We start from the raw sequence: 17,588 nt of genomic DNA, 5'->3' as shown, positions 1-17,588 counted from the left end.
TTGAAATGATTTTTTTTTCAAACATTCATTAGTTTCTCATAGTCACTTTACTAACTATGTTTCATTAATGAGCCCTTCATCTTGTAACATGTATTACGAATGTATTCTAAGACTCTGGGATGTGGAAGAACTTTGTAATATTCATGTGCAGTGCTGTGATTCATTCTCTGATTAATGATCCTCATCATCATCTGTGTTGAAGACACGCTGAAGCAGTTATCTGCAACCTGACCCGCGCCGCTTTGGGAAAGTTCCAGGAATCTTCTGCAGCTCTCTCTCAGAAGTATCTGGGACACAAGATCTACCAACATCTGGCCGGCGGCCCGACAGCACTCAGTCGCTACTACGACACTCCCACGCGACCCACCGAGCCGTCAGAGACCGAGGGTCTGTTCTACGTGGAGTTACCCACGCAGCGTCTCAGCTACGGTTTTGACTTTGGCCTGTGTAACGAACTCCCCGCAGAGATTCACGGAGCTTTGTGCACACCACTACCTGACGCCCTGAACCCCTGTGAGGACGTGATGAGTCGAGGCTTCCTCCGGGTGTTGGTCTGGCTGGTCAGTCTTTTGGCCATCTCAGCCAACCTGCTGGTGATGTCCATCCTGCTCACCAGCCGTCAGAAGCTGTCGGTCACCCGTTTCCTCCTGGGTCAGCTGGCGTTTGCAGACTTCTGTATGGGGTTGTACCTTCTGCTCATTGCATCTGTTGACCTCTACACACACTCTCATTATTACCTCTATGCTATCGCCTGGCAAACAGGAAGTGGCTGCAATCTTGCAGGGACGTTATCGGTGTTTGCCAGTGAGCTGTCCGTGTACACGTTAACTTTGATCAGCCTTCAGCGCTGGCACGCCATCTCCTACGCCATGAGGCCAGACAGGAAGATGAGGCTACGCCACGCGGCCGCGCTGATGCTCGCTGGCTGGTTGCTGTGCCTGGTCCTTGCGCTGCTGCCGCTGGTCGGCGTGAGCAGTTACCAGAAGGTGAGCATCTGCTTGCCCATGGACACGGAGACGGCTGCTGCTCAGGTGTACGTGGTCTCCGTCCTGATGGGCAACATCACAGCTTTCATGGTGGTCTGCTTGTGTTACCTGCACATCTACTGCATGGTGCACAACCCGCAGCACCAGTCCAGCAGGTGTGACACCAGCATGGCCAAACGCATGGCTGTTCTCATCTTCACCAGCTTCCTGTGCCTGGCTCCCATTTGCTTCTATGGTTTGTCTGCAGCGTTCCACCAGCCACTGATGACGGTCACAGACTCCAAGGTGAGACATTTTAATCCAGATTTATCTGTGTGTGTGTTTACCATAAAATAAAGATGTTTGATATATGTTTTCCTCCACAGGTGCTGCTGGTGCTTTTCTATCCTCTCAACTCTTGTGCGCATCCGTTTCTATACGTCATCCTGACAAAAGCCTTTCACCGAGACATCCTGATGCTGCTGAACCGGGTGGGGCTTTGCCAGTGGCAAGCGCACCTCTACTAGGTGAAGCGAGACTGTTGGAATCAATCTCCACATATACAGACGGATGATGCATTCGTCATATGTGAAAGAAAAACTCCGGAAGATGTCCGGACCCAACTTTCTGAACATTTTATGGACTTCATGTCATGAAAACTTTGTGATGTGTCGTGTGCTTAGTTTTTGAAAAGCCCCTGTGTCATCATCCACTTTCTAGGCCTTCAGTTGTAGGCTCATATTTTCATATGCATGAAACAGAAAAACTGTACACTGCTCATGTATCGTCCCCGAGCCCCCAGCAGGTTCATCTGACAACGGATTTAAGTTCATGATGACGTTAACACCGTCTCTGTTCTTTCTTATTTCAGTGGTCTTGTATGAAAACAAGTATTTCATGGATATATTTTTATTTTAGTTTTGTATATACTTCCTTGTCTTGTTTTTATATTGCTGCTGGGGTCTCCGAGAGCTACCAATCTAAATTACATTGTACACTTGAAAGGACAATAATGCCTCATGTCTTAAAACCTTAACACATTCTAAATTGTTCATATATAAAAATAAAACCGATTTATTCAAGTAACACGAAACCGTTTTTTATTCAAACTGCGACAAACTGTAAAACAGTAGTTTGCCTGTAGGTTGATGATCTTTACCAGCGAAGACAAGTGTACATACAAGTACTTAAAGGTCAAAAGTCTCTCATCGATGGGCGACGAGCTGATGTGAGTCCATCACAGGACGGCATCTGATTTCCAGTGAGTCATTGTTCTACAGCATGTCTCTGAGTCCAGCACCTTCTCGTACCATGCTGCTGTAGACCGATCTGTACACTTTCAAAACATCCAGAGCCGAGGGCCGGAGTTTGGGGTCTTCTTTCTTACACTCCTCGTGGATCTGAAAGAGATGGAAGTGGACTAAATCCCCTCCGGGAACGCGACCCATCAGGAACCACGTCACGTCCGGTATCTTCCAGATGTCCGTCTTCTCGTCGTACCCGGGCATGAGGTCGTCCTCAAATGGCCTCCCGTCGTTTGCGTACGGCCACAGCTGCTCGGGGGCCACGAAGTCACCGGTGAGCTCTCGGTGGCCACATTTCACAGACGAGCCTCGGGATGGGTCGACCTCGGGCAGCGCGTCCAGGTCGTTTACAACCAGGTGAAAGTCACTCGTCAGCAGGAACTGGGAGAGCGTCTTCTCCAGGCTGTTGGAGTCACACATGACCCGCCGCCCGGCCGGGCTGTCATGTAGGTAGTGGAGGACGGACACGTAGTCCGTGGCCAGCCTCAGCCGCGTCTGCCACGTGTTGTGTCGCTGGTGCTGCTCTTGTGCGAGAACACTGTCCAAGTTGAGCAGTGACCCCAGCGGGTGGTGTTCTGTGACCAGGGTGTGGTCTTCAAGGCAAAACCCAACCAACTGCACCACCTGGTGGCCCTGCAGGGCCTGCAACATGGACAGTCCGTGGAGAAAATCCTCCAGGTAATCTGGAGAGGATAGTTTGGACAGGGCCACCTTCTGAGCCCTCCACTCGGACAGGTAGACCTGAGGGAAAAGAAAGGTTGATGGCTTGATGATTGATGCTTGATGTTAACAACATACTAAGTCAACGCTCAGTGGAAAAGACCGTCTACCTTCTTAACGGCTCCCTGGCCGACAAGTTTCAGCTTGCGCACTTCTGCTCTGATCTGTGAACACTGGAGCCAAGGGGTGCAGTTCTTCATGGTCACCATCTTGAAGTGTTGAGGCGAACAGCCTCCTTGAGAGGACGGCAGCTGCTCACCTGTGTGATACAGCGAGTCCAGATACAGGTAGATCAGGGCATTGCTGAAAAGCAAGGCGGCGAGGCACAAGACCACCGCCGGAACACCGAGGGACATCGACCTGCTCCGACCCATGATGCTCTGGACCTGACACGGGACGCAACGGTGTGAGAGTTAATGTAAACAAGGTACAGCTGAGAACATTGAGGAGTAACACAACACCAACTCTCAAAAGTGACGCATAACATCTGGATCGCCCCCTGGTGTCTGGCTGCAGTGTAGGTCATAAGCCCTGTCAGGCTCCACCCTCAGTTACACCCAATACTCACTGTTCCACATTTGATGCAACTACAGTTCCACCGATTTATCAGTTGGCCGATTAATAATCTGCATATATGAGCCTGTGACAGACAAATATTTTTTATATATTGTTTGTATTTTGTATGATTTTTATTTCTAATCATGTTAATGGTTAAACTGTAAGATATCAAGCCTCAATTGTTTGATGAGGACATCTTTGTAATCTCTGCCTGTACTTGAAATTCCAATGTTGTGACAACAGGTATCAGACTCACAACTTTTTTAAAATAAGAAACACAAATAACTATACAAGTAAGTATAATGAAATTGTACATAATGTTTGTGCAAATTTGTGCAATTTGTTACCAGTAATGTACATAAGAACATGGTAACATGAAGGTGCAGGGATTTATATTAATACATCGGTGTCAGAATGTGTCTTTTACTCCATAATATTGGTATCGGCAGCAGTCTGCAAACATCTATATCGGTCGGTCTCTACATATCATCATCAAAGAGTTTGACTTAAATAAGGACATAAAGAAATGAAGTCAAATGAATAACTCCACACAGTCGTTCACTGTAACACCCCATCAGTGACCGTCACCGAAGAACCACGTCGAGAGAATTATTCGTTTTCAAACATCACTTTTCTTTTAGTAAACATTAGTGTTTAGCTGCGTGCGCCCACACGAGGCGGAAGTTCACGTCTAACATCGACGCAGGAAAAGAATCAGACTGGACGTCGATCAGAGACTTTTACCAACTCACCTGTTCACATGGTTGACGAGCCTGCGGACTCTTGTCCACGACGACTACCTGCCCAGGGCTAGCATGAGTCCAGCTAGCATGTAGCCGGATCAACAAAACAACTTCCGGTCACGTTTACAGAATAAAAGCTGGTTCTTTTCGGAACTGAACGGAAGTTCGCTCAGTGTTATTGTTCTTTCTCCCCATTCGATGAAATACACTCAACAGAGCACAGCTCCAGATTTCTCAATTGATGTTCGTAATTTTAAAAGAAACAACCGGAAGTAGGCGGATGGTAAAAAATTGGGGCTTTTACTGTGAAAAGGCGGAAGTGTGTTTGTTGCTCAATCCGAGCGACGTCACAGATTATCATCATCACATCAGGTACCAGCCTGACAGGAGCAGACGTGCAGCTGCGGCGGTCAACAGGTGACGGTTCATCTTTATACAACTCTTCTCTCCCGTTTACCTTCTTATAAACGTATCGTGAGTTTCGGTTTATACACAAACCGCCCGCAGCTCCGACGTGACGCCGTGTTTTAACCTGTTAGAACGCGAGGCTAACGTTAGCATCGTAGTTTCCACAGCTGCTGTTTTTTCGTCACCGTGTCCCCGCAGTTAGCGCTGCTCTGCTCATGTTTACATCGTGCGTCGTGGCCAAGTGAGCTCAGCACCAGTTAAAGAGGCTACGTTCCGCTGTGGTCGCTTCCTGTTCGGCGTCAGACGTCAGACATCTGCCGACCCTCCGCTCCAGAGTCCGAGGGGAGGGAAACAAGCGACGCCTCAATAAACACAGTCTGTGTTTAACTGCAGTTTTATTGACACACTCGATACCAGTGTGTGGTCCAGCTGTTGCTAAGCAACCCGTGTCGGTACCACGATGCAGTATGTGAACAGTGTGTGAACCTGGTGTCGTGCTGTACGTGCTGAGATCCACGATGAGTGGGATGAGCCTGTTTCCATAGTTTCATCCATCGCTCCCTCAGGGGACCGTGACGTCAGAGCAGCCCCGCCCCCTCCCCTCCCTCCTGTTATCAGCGATGAGTCACCGCCTCACATTGTTCCTGTGTCATTCTTATTATTCATAACAATAATCCTCCAGCGTCCAAGGTAAAGTGTGGTTTTGATTTTGACAGATGTGATCGATTGCTAATTGTTTATCAGATATTTTCTGGATTTGACACAAACTGTGGTTGTTGTGTCCATATAGTCAGAATATTAATATAAATTTACATTTCTGTGTTAATAACGCTAACTGACTCATTTCGCTCGAGTTAAAAAAAATATGTCAACTGGAGCGAGTGAAGCCAATGACTCGCTTCTTCGGGTCGACACCGGCTTTTGCATCGAATTTGTTTGTAATCTCATCGCTCGGAGTAGAGCTGCTGCACCTTTGCGTTGCCTGAGCCGCTTGCTGTCAGGTTCCATGTCTGTTAGTCAGTTCACCGTTGACACAGGAAGGTTTTTTTTCAGGCAGTTGCTCCAGACAGACTCCGGGACCATCTCACCTACTGGAGGAACCGAGGGGTAAAGGACCAGTCCGCCATGTTAAAGGAGTGAGGTGCAGCTGGGACCCTACCTTCACCTGCCTCAGAACCCCGACTCCTCCGCCCAGCAGAGGAAGTATAGAGCAGGTGTGTTCACTTTATCTCCCCTCTATCTTTACTGTGTCACACTGCTGACAGCCACTGTTTTACATTTGCAGCAGTAGCGAGACACACTGTGAACACTGTGAGGATGAGAGTCGCTGTGCTCTGCGTCGTGGTGCTCGCCGTCCTCTGTCACAGCCACAGCCTGGAAATACAGAACCCGCGGTACTGGTCCAAAAGGTGAGAGGGTGCTCTACATGCTACAAAGGGTTCAAAGTCGGTTTGCGAGAATCAGGAAACTGAACTTGTTCCGTGTTGTTGGTATAGAGGTCTTGTTACACTGTTCCTGTGTTTTCTCCCTCAGGTCTCAGGAAAGTGTTGCGTCGGATCCCAGCGACTGTGCGTCCAGGACCAGGCAGCAGGCGATAACGAACCCTCACAACTTCTCTGTGGACGTCCGGATGCCTGGTGTCGTCCCGGCCGGGGTGAGTCTTCTCCGAGAGGTGGATCTATACCATGTGACCTCCAGAGTGGACAAAGACAAGTTCATCAGATATTGAGGATATGGGAATCCATACGCTGAAAGAAAAGCAAGACATTCTTCGACATTGCGATAAATTTATTCTACAGAAACTTTAAACTATAAAATTCCAAGAACCTTCTCTACATTTGGACCAAAGAAAACAGGGGATCTTTTTATTTCTGCAGCCGCAGTTAAGTCACTCACAACAACACACATGTTCAACATTTTAGAGTTTTTAATCATCTTTGTTTTCTTTCACATTTCAGTCAGACACTTACCTGTGCATGTCGTTTCCTGTGCCAACGAATCGGGACGCATATATCGGTGAGCACATCTTATATCTTTAAAAATATTTTTTAGCTAAACAGACAAACATATTGTGTGAAGAATTATTCTAAAAGCATCTTCTGCAACTTCCAAGACTCATAAGGAAAGAAATGGTCGGAGCAGCTCATTAACTATTCAATATTTAAACCACAATGCTGTTTCCTCCTCAGTGGACTTCATCCCTCACGCCAGCATGGACACGGTCCATCACATGCTTCTGTTCGGCTGCCAAACGCCCGTCTCCTCCAAGAGCTACTGGTGAGATTCAGGTTCAGAATTATCATCAGTTCACCACTTTATTACTTGTGTCGGTGGTTACAATTTGTTCTGGTTCCCTCAGTAGGACAACGGATCAATTCAATACTTACTGAAATATCTGTGAGATATTGTTTCCCTGGATCCAAACACAAATGTCTGTAATGGAGCCAGGTGTTTGTTATTGATTGCGTCACTTCTCTGTCCAGGGACTGTGGCAGCGTTCAGGGCACGTGTGAGGACGAAGCCTCCATCATGTACGCCTGGGCTCGGAACGCTCCTCCCACCAAACTGCCCAAAGGTTTGTCTCTTACAGAGAAAAATCACAAATACCAGAAGTCGTATATATTCATTCTGACCTCTGCTTGTGTGTAACAATGTCTCTGAGGTTTTTTTTTGTGGTGCTCACATTGTCGAGTATGTTTTGTTTTATTTAAGATAAATCTTGTCTCTATCTTTTTCCGCTCACATCTCAGTGTGATTTCTCTGACATCTGCTCTTCTTCTCTGTCGTCTCGTCAGACGTCGGTTTTAAAGTTGGAAAAAGTTCAAGAATGTCCAACTTCGTGCTGCAGATCCATTATGGAGATGTCGGTGCTTTCAGGGGTGAGTCCAAACTTTAAAGTTTCACAGAGTCGTTTTAATTCAAATTCAGTTATTCCAAATACTACTGTACTGTATATATACTACTAATACTCACTTGTTCAATGCAAATAAACACAACCTGCAAATATTCACCTGTTCTTCCTTCCACTTTGTCTGACAAACCTGCTCTGAACAAACACACACACGTAAACATGAAGTGTTGACCTTAAAAACGTCAGACAGGAATGGCGATGGGAAAGCCACAAAGTGGTTTGCTAACTGGGGCTAAAGCTAGCGTCATATTTATATAAATTATACTGTCCTGTTTAATGTAATGTGTTTGTTCTGCAGACCATCACAGAGATTGCTCAGGAGTCACCTTGAGGATGACGTCCAGGCCGTAAGTTTTCACTTCATGCTGAAATTAAAAAGATCTTATTGGAGTGAAAGTGTGACGGTTTGTAAATGTGGGAATAAAGAGAAGCTCGGTGTTTAGAACCAGACAGAATGTTCATGTAGAGGAACAGGAACAGGAAGCAAACGTCAGGGGGAAAAGTCTAACTGTGGCTCTCTGTGCCTGTCTCACAGGCAGCCATTCATCGCTGGCATATACCTGCTCATGTCTGTGGATACTGTCATCCTTCCAGGAAAAAGAGGTTTGTTTTTGTTTATGTATTATGTGTCCTTCATTTAAATTTAACAGGGTCAGGGTGAGGTACTGTATGTCTGCACATTCAAACATTGTTGGTCGTACAGTGATCTCAGAAATACCCTTCAACATCCTTCTGTTTTTCTTTGTTAGTTACAAATGGCGACGTGGCCTGTGACTACACTTCGTATCCTATCTACCCGTTTGCCTTCCGGACACACACACACCACCTGGGTGAGTCGCAGCAGAAGAATTCCCTTTGTCTCAGAGTTGGGTTTTTTTCGTCACTGTCGGTTTCAGTTTCAGTATCGTCTGAATGTTTGTGTCGCAGGTAAAGTGGTCAGCGGCTACAGGATTCGAGGAGGGAAGTGGAGCCTGATTGGACGACAGTCGCCTCAGCTACCGCAGGTACGTTTTTTCACATCAGAAGGCAGCCAATTGGTCAAATGCTAAAATATCAAGACTCAATTACATTTCTTTGTCATAAAGATTTGGTAACAACATCTAAAGAATCATTGACATATTAATATATATATATATCGTCCAATATTTCTTCTACTCCTAAAAATCCATATTGGTTGTTTTTTTTCTCCCCAGGCTTTCTATCCCGCTAACCAAGAGATGGATGTGAAGTACGGCGACACTCTTGCTGCCAGATGTGTGTTTACCGGTGAGGGCAGAACCTCCAAAACCTACATCGGGTGAGTTCTTGTGGTAAAGAACCCTGTTGTACCTAATCCATGGTTTCAACTTACTGTAGATGACCTTTACCTTAAATCATCTCCGACACGGAGATTCTATTTTCACCCCTGTCCGTTTGTTTGTGTGCAGTGGCACCTCCGACGATGAGATGTGCAACTTCTACATAATGTACTACATGGACAGTAAACATGCGATACCCTACATGAACTGCATGGAGACGGGCTCCGAGGAGCTGTTTCAACGTATTCCAGCTGAGGCCAATGTTCCCATCGCTGTCGCTCCAGGTCACTCCATGATGCACATGGGACATTCAACAGGTACAAAGGCATCAGACATTACCAAGTTTTCCTTTTCTGTTCTGTACAACATAAACATTGAAAAACGCTTCTCACTTTCTCCATGTATTATCCCCTCGTCTTGTGTAATCCAGTTTACATAATTAACACTTTTCAACAAGAACCTAACTAACCCACAACCCCCCCCCCCCCCCACACCTTCCCCAAAGATCATCAAGATGGCAGATCAGCGTTGGATCAAAACACAGCAGAGCAGGATCTGGATCCGGGTGAGTTCAAGGAAAATTAGCTTACAACTACAGTAGGTTATTCAGAAGTCACCCTCCTGGACTTTGAACAAATTTTTATTCTTTCCCTGTAAAAAAAACATTTCAATGTCATTCTTACATGTTCTGTTACATGTCAAGCCTCTGTTGTCACGTTATGTCAACATCGAGGGCTAGATTTACAAAGATATTTGTCTTGTTTGCAGATGTGAAGCATTCACATATGTATCAAACAGTGTCAAAAGTTTAGGCTTATATTCAGTATAATCAAAACCTGATGAAATATACCTGTAGGGAGCAGTTCACCATTTTTTTGTCAGAAAACATTGGCCATAGACACTTCAAACCCGGCCACAAACCGCCTCTGTGCATGCTGAAAGTCTCGGTCCGATGAAGTGAACACAGCCAAATCATCTGCAAAGAGCAGAGAAGCAAATTCTGAGATTCCCCAAACTGGAAACTTTGGGGAGCCTGTCAAGAACATGGAGATCCCTTGTTCATCAAGGACACATCCTCAAGGTCCTTCCATGGCTTGCCTTTTGGCGATCAAAGGGAAGAGGACCTAAACATGGGGTGCCTACCCATAAACCCGCCTTAGCCAACCTTGACGAGGAACAACCTGTTGGAGGCCAACACCAACTGGAACGTTTTTGACTACCTGAAGAGAACACAGGCTGAGCAGTGTGATAACTCCATAATTGGAGCTAACCCTTGAAGAGTTGAGCCTGGCTCGTGGTTTTTACGGGACAACCCAGTGACTTTGCTGTGAACGATTACTGACGACCTTTCCAAGACCTAGGATATACCCATGTTGGACTAAACCTAGACACACTAGCACACTTCATCCATCAGCTCACACTCAGAGCCTCTCAAGAACTTGGAGCTCCCTTGTTCAACAAGGATACATCCTACAGGTCCTTCCAAGGCCTGCCTTTCGGCGATCCAAGGGGAGAGAACCTAAACATGGGGCACCTACCCATAAACCCCCCTTAAACAACCTGTAATGTCTCTGGCAGATCTTGACCAATGGGCATGAAAACACTCGGGTTCCCAGTATCCTGGTCAGGCGCCAATCTCCAAAGTTCTACAGGGTCAGATTGACTATGTGCTTCTACAGAATGACATCCTGGAATACTTGGAATTTCTTGAATGCTGATGTTCTCTAGGCTCACTGAGTCTGCAGGCCTGGGGCGTAGCCTACAGATTCCTCTGTACAGGGACGACGCTGCGATATGTGCTAACCAATCCCGGAAGCTCTTTTGACCCCAGTCACCCAGCTAGGGTTTATGGTAGAACTATCCCGTTTCATTGTCGACATTTACCAACTGTGTTGTGGACAGTCAAGTTTCTCTTGGACAAACTTTTAAGTGTGGCGTCCTGCCATGCTCAATGCAACCACGCACTATGATCCATCTGTGGCTGGAGGAGGAGGGGAAGAACATGCTGAACACTTTAGCTCTTAAGTGCCAACAACTAGTTTTTGCTTGGTAGTTTCTACCACAACACAACAATAACTACACTTTGTGGTTCATCTTTTCGACATCCCTGTCCCAACTAATGACTTCAGCCGCCGTCCTAACAGCACCACTGCATTTGCCTTGTGTAGCAAGACTTTTTCTGCTTTTCCTTCTCTTTTATTTCCACTCTTTTCTGTACTCCTCTGTCTGTCTGTGCAGGTGACCTCTTTTCTCTCATGTCCAAGCTGCTAGGCCAGAGTCAGGACATAGTTCATGTTCATAAGTTCAACCCCGGTGAGATGCAGAGAGCCCATGCCGAGCTGGTTGCTCAGATTGATAGCTTAATGCAAAACAAAGACCTGGGCTCTCCCAGTGCCGCACTGGCCTTCCACACCAGGGAGGACCCGGTTCTGGTTCGGGACCGAGTCCACAGGTTCCATCAGCTCGAGGCCACGGCCAAGCCCCCGAGGAGCCAGCTGGTGGCTGACGGACAAGGTGGGTCCTGGATGTTGTCACTGGTCCTGAAACACATCCCCCCGTTTTTCTTTGCGTCGTCCAATATTGCAAAATATATTGCACATCTTTTTTGGACACCACCTTAATTTTTGCATGCAAATCCATGTTTCTTTTTCTTCTCCTTTGTTTCCTCCTCATTTCTGTCTCCTCTCTCCTTGTCCTTTTCATCGCTGCCATTCATGGACGTGTTACTCAACCCTTGCCAGTCTCATTGTCTGATAACTCATTCATCTTCCCCATGGAAACAGCTGATGTTTGCTCTGGCGTCAGTGCAGTGGGCTTGATTGTTTAAAGGAGGTTTTTATTACAAACAGACCAGATTGATATTTACACATTCTGAATGTCGCCAGTATTAATATTGTGGCCGATTCATTTTCTTCCTGAATTGTTTACATACTAGCTGTCGTAATCAGAAATACAGCTAGCACGTCTTCATGGGCGGAGAACAGTCCTTGGACACAACAGCAGCATCACGCATGGTGCATTGTGGATGTAAACACGTATTCCACTAGATGCCGATAATTTAGGAGCAAGTGAACTGGTCCAGCTCTTGCCCGAACTACTGTCTGATCCTTTTTCTGACTGAAATGAGAATTTGCTAAGACTGTGGTTAAAGCTTTGAGGAGATGGACCAAAAAAACAAACCTGAAATTGCCGACCTGCTGCGACAAGCCTGGATGAAGATGTTTTTTGTGAGGACACGTGTTCCCACAAAAGGTCCTGGTTTGGAGCTTCGTCAGGCCTAAGAAGTTTTGGGAAAAGTTTTGAAAAGCCCTGTTCGACCAGGCTGGAAAACATAGAGACAGAGAAACTTTGCAACCAACATCTGGGCGTCATCTACAGGAAACCACTTCCTCACACTCCAGTGAATCATCCACTGACTGGTGAACTGGAATCCAGCTCTTTTTTCTTCTTCTCTGAAGAGTTTACAAGACAGCTTGTAAGCAGTAGAACAGACGACCTGTCATTATTCTACGAGCAAGACGTCGTCTGTACAAAACCAATGACCTGGATCATCTGCTTCATCTTCCTCACTGGGTTTTGATGCAGCCAATTATTATTATTATTATACAGTTGTTCGTCATTTCCTGGTGTTAGTTGTTGCAATGTTCATTAGTTGACCCTCCTGTATTTGTTGTTAGCTGAAACACTGGATTCCTGGAAACTTGCCTGAACGTCGGATCATCTGCTTTTTAAAAAATAAATTTATTGGGAGACTATTCCCAATGAGATTAATGACTATTCTCATGGGTCAAAGATACTGATTCTGCATGTAAGATCATTAAAAGTGTGTGTGTGTGTGTGTGTGTGTGTGTGTGTGTGTGTGTGTGTGTGTGTGTGTGTGTGTGTGTGTGTGTGTGTGTGTGTGTGTGTGTGTGTGTGTGTGTGTGTGTGTGTGTGTGTGTGTGTGTGTGTGTGTGTGTGTGTGTGTTGTGTAGACCATTTGGAGCAGGTGTCGGCGTGGCCGCAGAGTTCTCTCCAGCTGGGTCAGGTGTCGGGACTCGCCCTCGACTCAGATTCTAACTTGGTCATCTTCCACAGAGGGGATCACCACTGGGGGGCCAAGTGAGTCGCTCTCACTCACGTTACATCCTTTTTTCTGTTCAATAAAATCTTGAAGCTGTTATGTCTGAATAAGAAAAATCACCCGTTCTCTTGCTGTGCATTTACAAATACAATCTATCTTGTTCTTCAGCTCCTTCAACAACCAGGACAGATACCAGCAGCGCTCCCTGGGTCCGATCCAGCAGTCCACCATTTTGGTCGTGGACCCAGCGAAAGGCAACATCCTGAAGGCTTCGGGCAGAAACATGTAAGTTACTCTACTTTTCCTTGTGAGTATTGTTTTGTCCCTGGACTCGGGGGAAACCTGGAAGTTACACATTGTAGAAGTTTAATCACTTCAGAGGTGAGAGAGCTGACGAACCTTCTGGCGGAGGAAAAAAATCGAACCAGCTCATCTTCATCACTGTTGTTCATCCTGTATCAGTCATGTGATCTGTCTGTGATTTTGCAGGTTTTTTATGCCTCATGGAATAACTACAGACAAAGAGAATAACTACTGGGTCACTGACGTGGCTCTTCATCAGGTGAGACTTAACTTTTCACTGACGTTTAAAACTCGAGCACATGATGTAACGGCACCAATGACGCCTTGTCTCCTCCCGTCCGTCTGTCAGGTGTTGAAAGTGAGCGGTGACGGCGCAGACACAACGCTGCTGGCACTGGGAGAGGCGTTCACACCGGGAAGCGACAGCAACCACTTCTGCAAGCCCACCGACGTCGCCATCGACGCTGCCACTGGCAACGTCTTTGTGTCCGACGGCTACTGCAATGCCAGAATACTGAAGTTCTCCGCCGAGGGCACGTACCTGTCCGAGTGGGGCGCAGGTAAGGAAGGAATCTGACCCCACGCGCAAACTGACGTACCGCAGAACGTACCCGACTCACTCTCAGCTGCCTCATGTCTCGTCACTATGGGTTGAAGGTTCGTCCGACAGGAGGAGGCGTTTGCCGTTCCGGGTGCCACACAGCCTGGTGTTCCTCCCCGACCGACAGGAGGTCTGTGTGGCCGACCGGGAGAACGGGCGCATCCAGTGCTTCATCGCTGAAACGGGAGAGTTCGTCAAGGAGATAAAGAAAGACGAGTTCGGAGGAGAAGTGTTCGCCATCAACTACAGCCCGGCTGGAGGTGAGTCGACTGAAGGGACTCATCCCGACGAAATGTGGTTATCGAACTATTTAAATATGTTTTCATTTTCCTGTTGAGGAACTCTGGCATTATTTCAGCCCTAATAAAAAAAGTTAAAGGGAAACTGCAGTAGTTTAACACATTAATTTCAGCTTACTTGTCGTGTTTTTGGCTTCAGGGGTCAGGAGGAGTTTTATAAAGACTGAGAAAATAACAATAATAATAAATGTTTATATATCACCTTTCAAAATGTTAAAATCGAAGGCAAAAGATAGGAAACATACTTTGACTCAATTGCCATGAATGTCTTTGATAAATATATATTTTTATACCTTTTATATTTTATTTGCGCGCGTGTGTGTAGATGGCTTGATCTTTGCAGTAAATGGAGAATCTCCGTATGGCTCGGCTCCACTCAGAGGTTTTGTAATAAATTATTCGACCAAGGATATTTTGGATACGTTCAGCCCAAAGACAGAGGTAAACACACACACACACACACACACACACACACACACACACACACTGGATTCTCTGAAGTCTGAAGTTAACACGTTCTGTCTGTCAGGATGTCGGTGAATCATTTTGTTTTTCTTTGACCTTTGCAGGAGTTTAAAATGCCTCATGACATCGTTGAAACCAGAGACGGCAGCGTCTTTGTCGGCGACGCAGGCAGCAAATCTGTCTTCAAGTTCACCAGCGAGAGTAAGATGAACGTTCCTCAAGAGTCAAACCATGAAATGTTCTCATGCATCATAATCCATTGTAACAGGACCCCCCCCCCCCCCTTTAATCTTACATTTCCAGAGTCTCATCGCTCCGTCAAGAAAGCTGGAATCGAGGTTCAGGAGCTTGAAGGTGAGTTTGAGGGTTTGACCTGATGAAGCGTCACCACAAACAAAACAAAGTCACACCAGTGACATTAACACACAGGAAGACCTCAGAGCAGAGACGTACATGATACCAGGTCTTTTCTCTCCGTGTAGAAGTGGAGACGTGGGTCCAAACCAAGCTGAGGCCCAAACACAACGCGTCAAAGACGGCAGCCAATCAAGAGAAGCAAAACGTGGCTCAACAGCCTCAACCACAGAGAGAGGAAGAGGAGAAGGTGCAGGAGGAGGAGGAGGAGAAGAAGAAGAAGAGTGCGGCGAAGCCAATCAGAGGAGGCGGTGTCCTCCCAGCTGTCATCACCACTCTGCTGCTCGTCCCTCTGGTGCTCGTCATCTCCATCAGCGTCTTCATCTGCTGGAGGAGAAACAGTACGTACAGTATGAGAGGCCTCGAACACCACTCACATGACAGAGTTCTTGTTCCTCCTGTTCATAATGACCACAAAACATATATATATATATATATTTTCAGACGGGTGTGAGGTGAAGAGTGAAACCAGCTCGGTGGGAGGGATCTTAGGAAAAATAAGAGGTCAGTCATTTTTTCTTTTCTTTCACCTGTTTGTGTTTCTGACTGATTCTCTCACTGTAAATGAACTGAAATTAGCATCATAATAATAATAATACATTTCATTTATAGAGCACTTTTCATTGCTAAAAGCAATCTCATGTGTCATATGTGATACACTAATAATAACTCCAGAAAAAATATTGTTTTTCTACACAACACTGAGCCAATGCATCTAAAACTATGCTAACACATAAAGTATGCTAATATTTAAACTACTATACTAACACTTAAACTATGTTAATACTTAAACGATACCAGTACTCAAAGTATGCTAACACTTAAACTTTACTAACACATGAAGTATGCTAAAACTTAAAACGTTGCTAAAACATAAATCCATGCTAAAACTTCCTTTATGCTACTACTGAGAAGTGAATGTTGATCCAGCAGAGGGAGCACTTCGTCCATATGATCAGAAATGGACCAGATTCTTTCAGACTTTTCACAATAAAAGCATTAAATGCTGAATAGAAAAGAAACTATGCAGATTTCCTCTCGTTGGTGACACGTGACCCTCTCTCCTCTCTCTCCTCTGGTGTTTCAGGTAAAGCGGTGGGAAGTCTGAACCTGGGGAACTTCTTTGTGTCCCACAAAGGTTACAGTCGCCAGGGCTTTGACCAGCTGAGCACCGAGGGCAGCGACCGGGAGCGTAACGACGAGGACAGCAGCGACTCGGAGAACGAGGAGTACTCCGCCCTGCCGCCGCCGCCGCCCCAGGCGTCCTCGTCCTCGTCCTCCTAGACGTCCTGCTGCCGCCGCCGGCCTCTCGCTTACGTTGCCAAGGTGTTCGTTCTTCATCACGTGTAACTGTTGTGTTAGCTGCCAATCTCATTGTTTATAAGTTTAAATATATACTGTACATTCAAATATTTTTTTGCCATAATTTAGACCATTTTTTAATTTAATATTAATTTAATTTATCTGTGGTCCTGATGCGATTTCACACACGTCACTACGAACACGCGTTTCCCCCCAAATCAAACTTGCACAAAGTCAAACGATGAGAGAAGATTCCACACGTCTGACACGTCGGGTTATCAGATTCAGCCTTAAAACGTCAAAACACAGACAAGATCATTTTTTCCTACAGTTTCCCTCATTTCGTTTCAGGGATTTTCTGCAAAAGAGCATCAAATTAAATTCTTCTAAAAAGAGTTAGGTAGTGGAAATGGGTAAAAAATGAATCTCAGCTGGATTTTTTATTTGAACCACCAAACGTCACTGAATTACTTTTTTTTCAAGATGAGGGAATTCATTTTAGTCGACCTGTTTAAAAACCTTTGGGTCTCTGTTTCCATGGCGACGCTATGACCAGCACTGGCAGCACGAACAGCAGGATGTGTTTTCATTATCGGAGCTTCACTGAGTCTGACGTTAACCGTCCTGAGAACCTGCAGCTGCGTCGGTTAACTCCGGGTTTTCTGGTGTCAAGCGCATTCGTGTGGAAGAGGAAGATTCGTCAGATCTTCAGAACCTTGAATAAAGTTCTTGATGTGATAGGAGAAGTATCGCTGTCACCTGCAGGTCAGTTTGGTTGAAAGCAACAGACAGAAGTGAGGTGTAAATAAACCAAGAATAGAAAAATAACCACTGGATATAATTTTTGATATTTAACTTTAGACTTAAATATATACTGTAAATAAGCAGAGGAATTTTATTAAGTGACTATTCTATGTCTTTTTTTTCTTGATTCTAGTTTTTTATAGTTTATTATTTGCTTCTATCGTCACTGAAAACTAAAATGTCAGTCGATCTCAACATCAACAACCCTTAATCTTTCTCATCATAGAATCAGTCAGTTAATGTGTCTGATAGTTTTCATCTAGATCCATGAATTATTCTCTGAAATTACTTAAAATGTTGAAAAGAAAAAAAACTTCAAATGTTTAAGAAAGTTATTAAAATAAAATTCCCAGATCCGGCTCTTTGTCCAGATCTGGGAATCTGTCAATGAGTACGAACGAACGAGGGCTGCAGATCTTCTGCTCCGTCC

The 17,588-nt window shown here is 45.6% G+C and overlaps 3 protein-coding genes across 5 annotated transcripts in view; 2 read left to right on the top strand and 1 right to left on the bottom strand.

Moving 5' to 3' along the window:
* The window catches only part of LOC118284800 (thyrotropin receptor-like), a 5,172-nt gene extending 3,130 nt beyond the window's left edge, over positions 1-2,042 (top strand). Inside the window, exons 10-11 of the mRNA XM_035607853.2 lie at positions 203-1,271; positions 1,352-2,042. Of these exons, the coding sequence (XP_035463746.2) occupies positions 203-1,271; positions 1,352-1,492 (1,210 nt within the window). The 3' untranslated portion in view covers positions 1,493-2,042. The remainder of the gene's footprint in view (positions 1-202; positions 1,272-1,351) is intronic.
* A 6-nt stretch (positions 2,043-2,048) lies between these two features.
* Positions 2,049-4,471, bottom strand: pomk (protein O-mannose kinase). The gene is made up of 3 exons (XM_035607854.2): positions 4,300-4,471; positions 3,100-3,375; positions 2,049-3,010 (listed from the first exon to the last, which is right to left on the bottom strand). Exons 2-3 carry the CDS (start codon positions 3,361-3,363, stop codon positions 2,240-2,242), a joined length of 1,035 nt encoding a protein of 344 aa, XP_035463747.1. The 5' UTR covers positions 3,364-3,375; positions 4,300-4,471; the 3' UTR covers positions 2,049-2,239.
* Positions 4,472-4,613: 142 nt separating this feature from the next.
* On the top strand, positions 4,614-17,187 carry pam (peptidylglycine alpha-amidating monooxygenase). Of its 3 annotated transcripts, none has more exons than XM_035607851.2 (27): positions 4,614-4,707; positions 5,752-5,912; positions 5,987-6,107; positions 6,232-6,352; positions 6,657-6,714; positions 6,888-6,975; positions 7,182-7,273; positions 7,494-7,577; positions 7,908-7,956; positions 8,145-8,212; positions 8,359-8,439; positions 8,537-8,613; positions 8,803-8,906; positions 9,037-9,224; positions 9,413-9,472; positions 11,146-11,421; positions 12,882-13,008; positions 13,139-13,255; positions 13,460-13,532; positions 13,623-13,833; positions 13,931-14,134; positions 14,499-14,614; positions 14,743-14,839; positions 14,942-14,992; positions 15,121-15,393; positions 15,497-15,556; positions 16,140-17,187. In XM_035607851.2, exons 3-27 carry the CDS (start codon positions 6,016-6,018, stop codon positions 16,334-16,336), a joined length of 2,964 nt encoding a protein of 987 aa, XP_035463744.2. In that variant the 5' UTR covers positions 4,614-4,707; positions 5,752-5,912; positions 5,987-6,015; the 3' UTR covers positions 16,337-17,187. The 3 variants fall into 3 exon arrangements, with proteins under 3 accessions (XP_035463744.2, XP_035463743.2, XP_035463745.2); XM_035607850.2 differs by having other exon boundaries at positions 5,984-6,107; XM_035607852.2 differs by lacking the exon at positions 11,146-11,421 and having other exon boundaries at positions 5,984-6,107.
* The last annotated feature ends 401 nt before the right edge of the window (positions 17,188-17,588 follow it).

Source organism: Scophthalmus maximus, chromosome 20 (assembly GCF_022379125.1).
Source record: "Scophthalmus maximus strain ysfricsl-2021 chromosome 20, ASM2237912v1, whole genome shotgun sequence".
Taxonomy (NCBI): domain Eukaryota; kingdom Metazoa; phylum Chordata; class Actinopteri; order Pleuronectiformes; family Scophthalmidae; genus Scophthalmus; species Scophthalmus maximus.
This window is presented reverse-complemented; position numbering and strand designations above follow the sequence as displayed.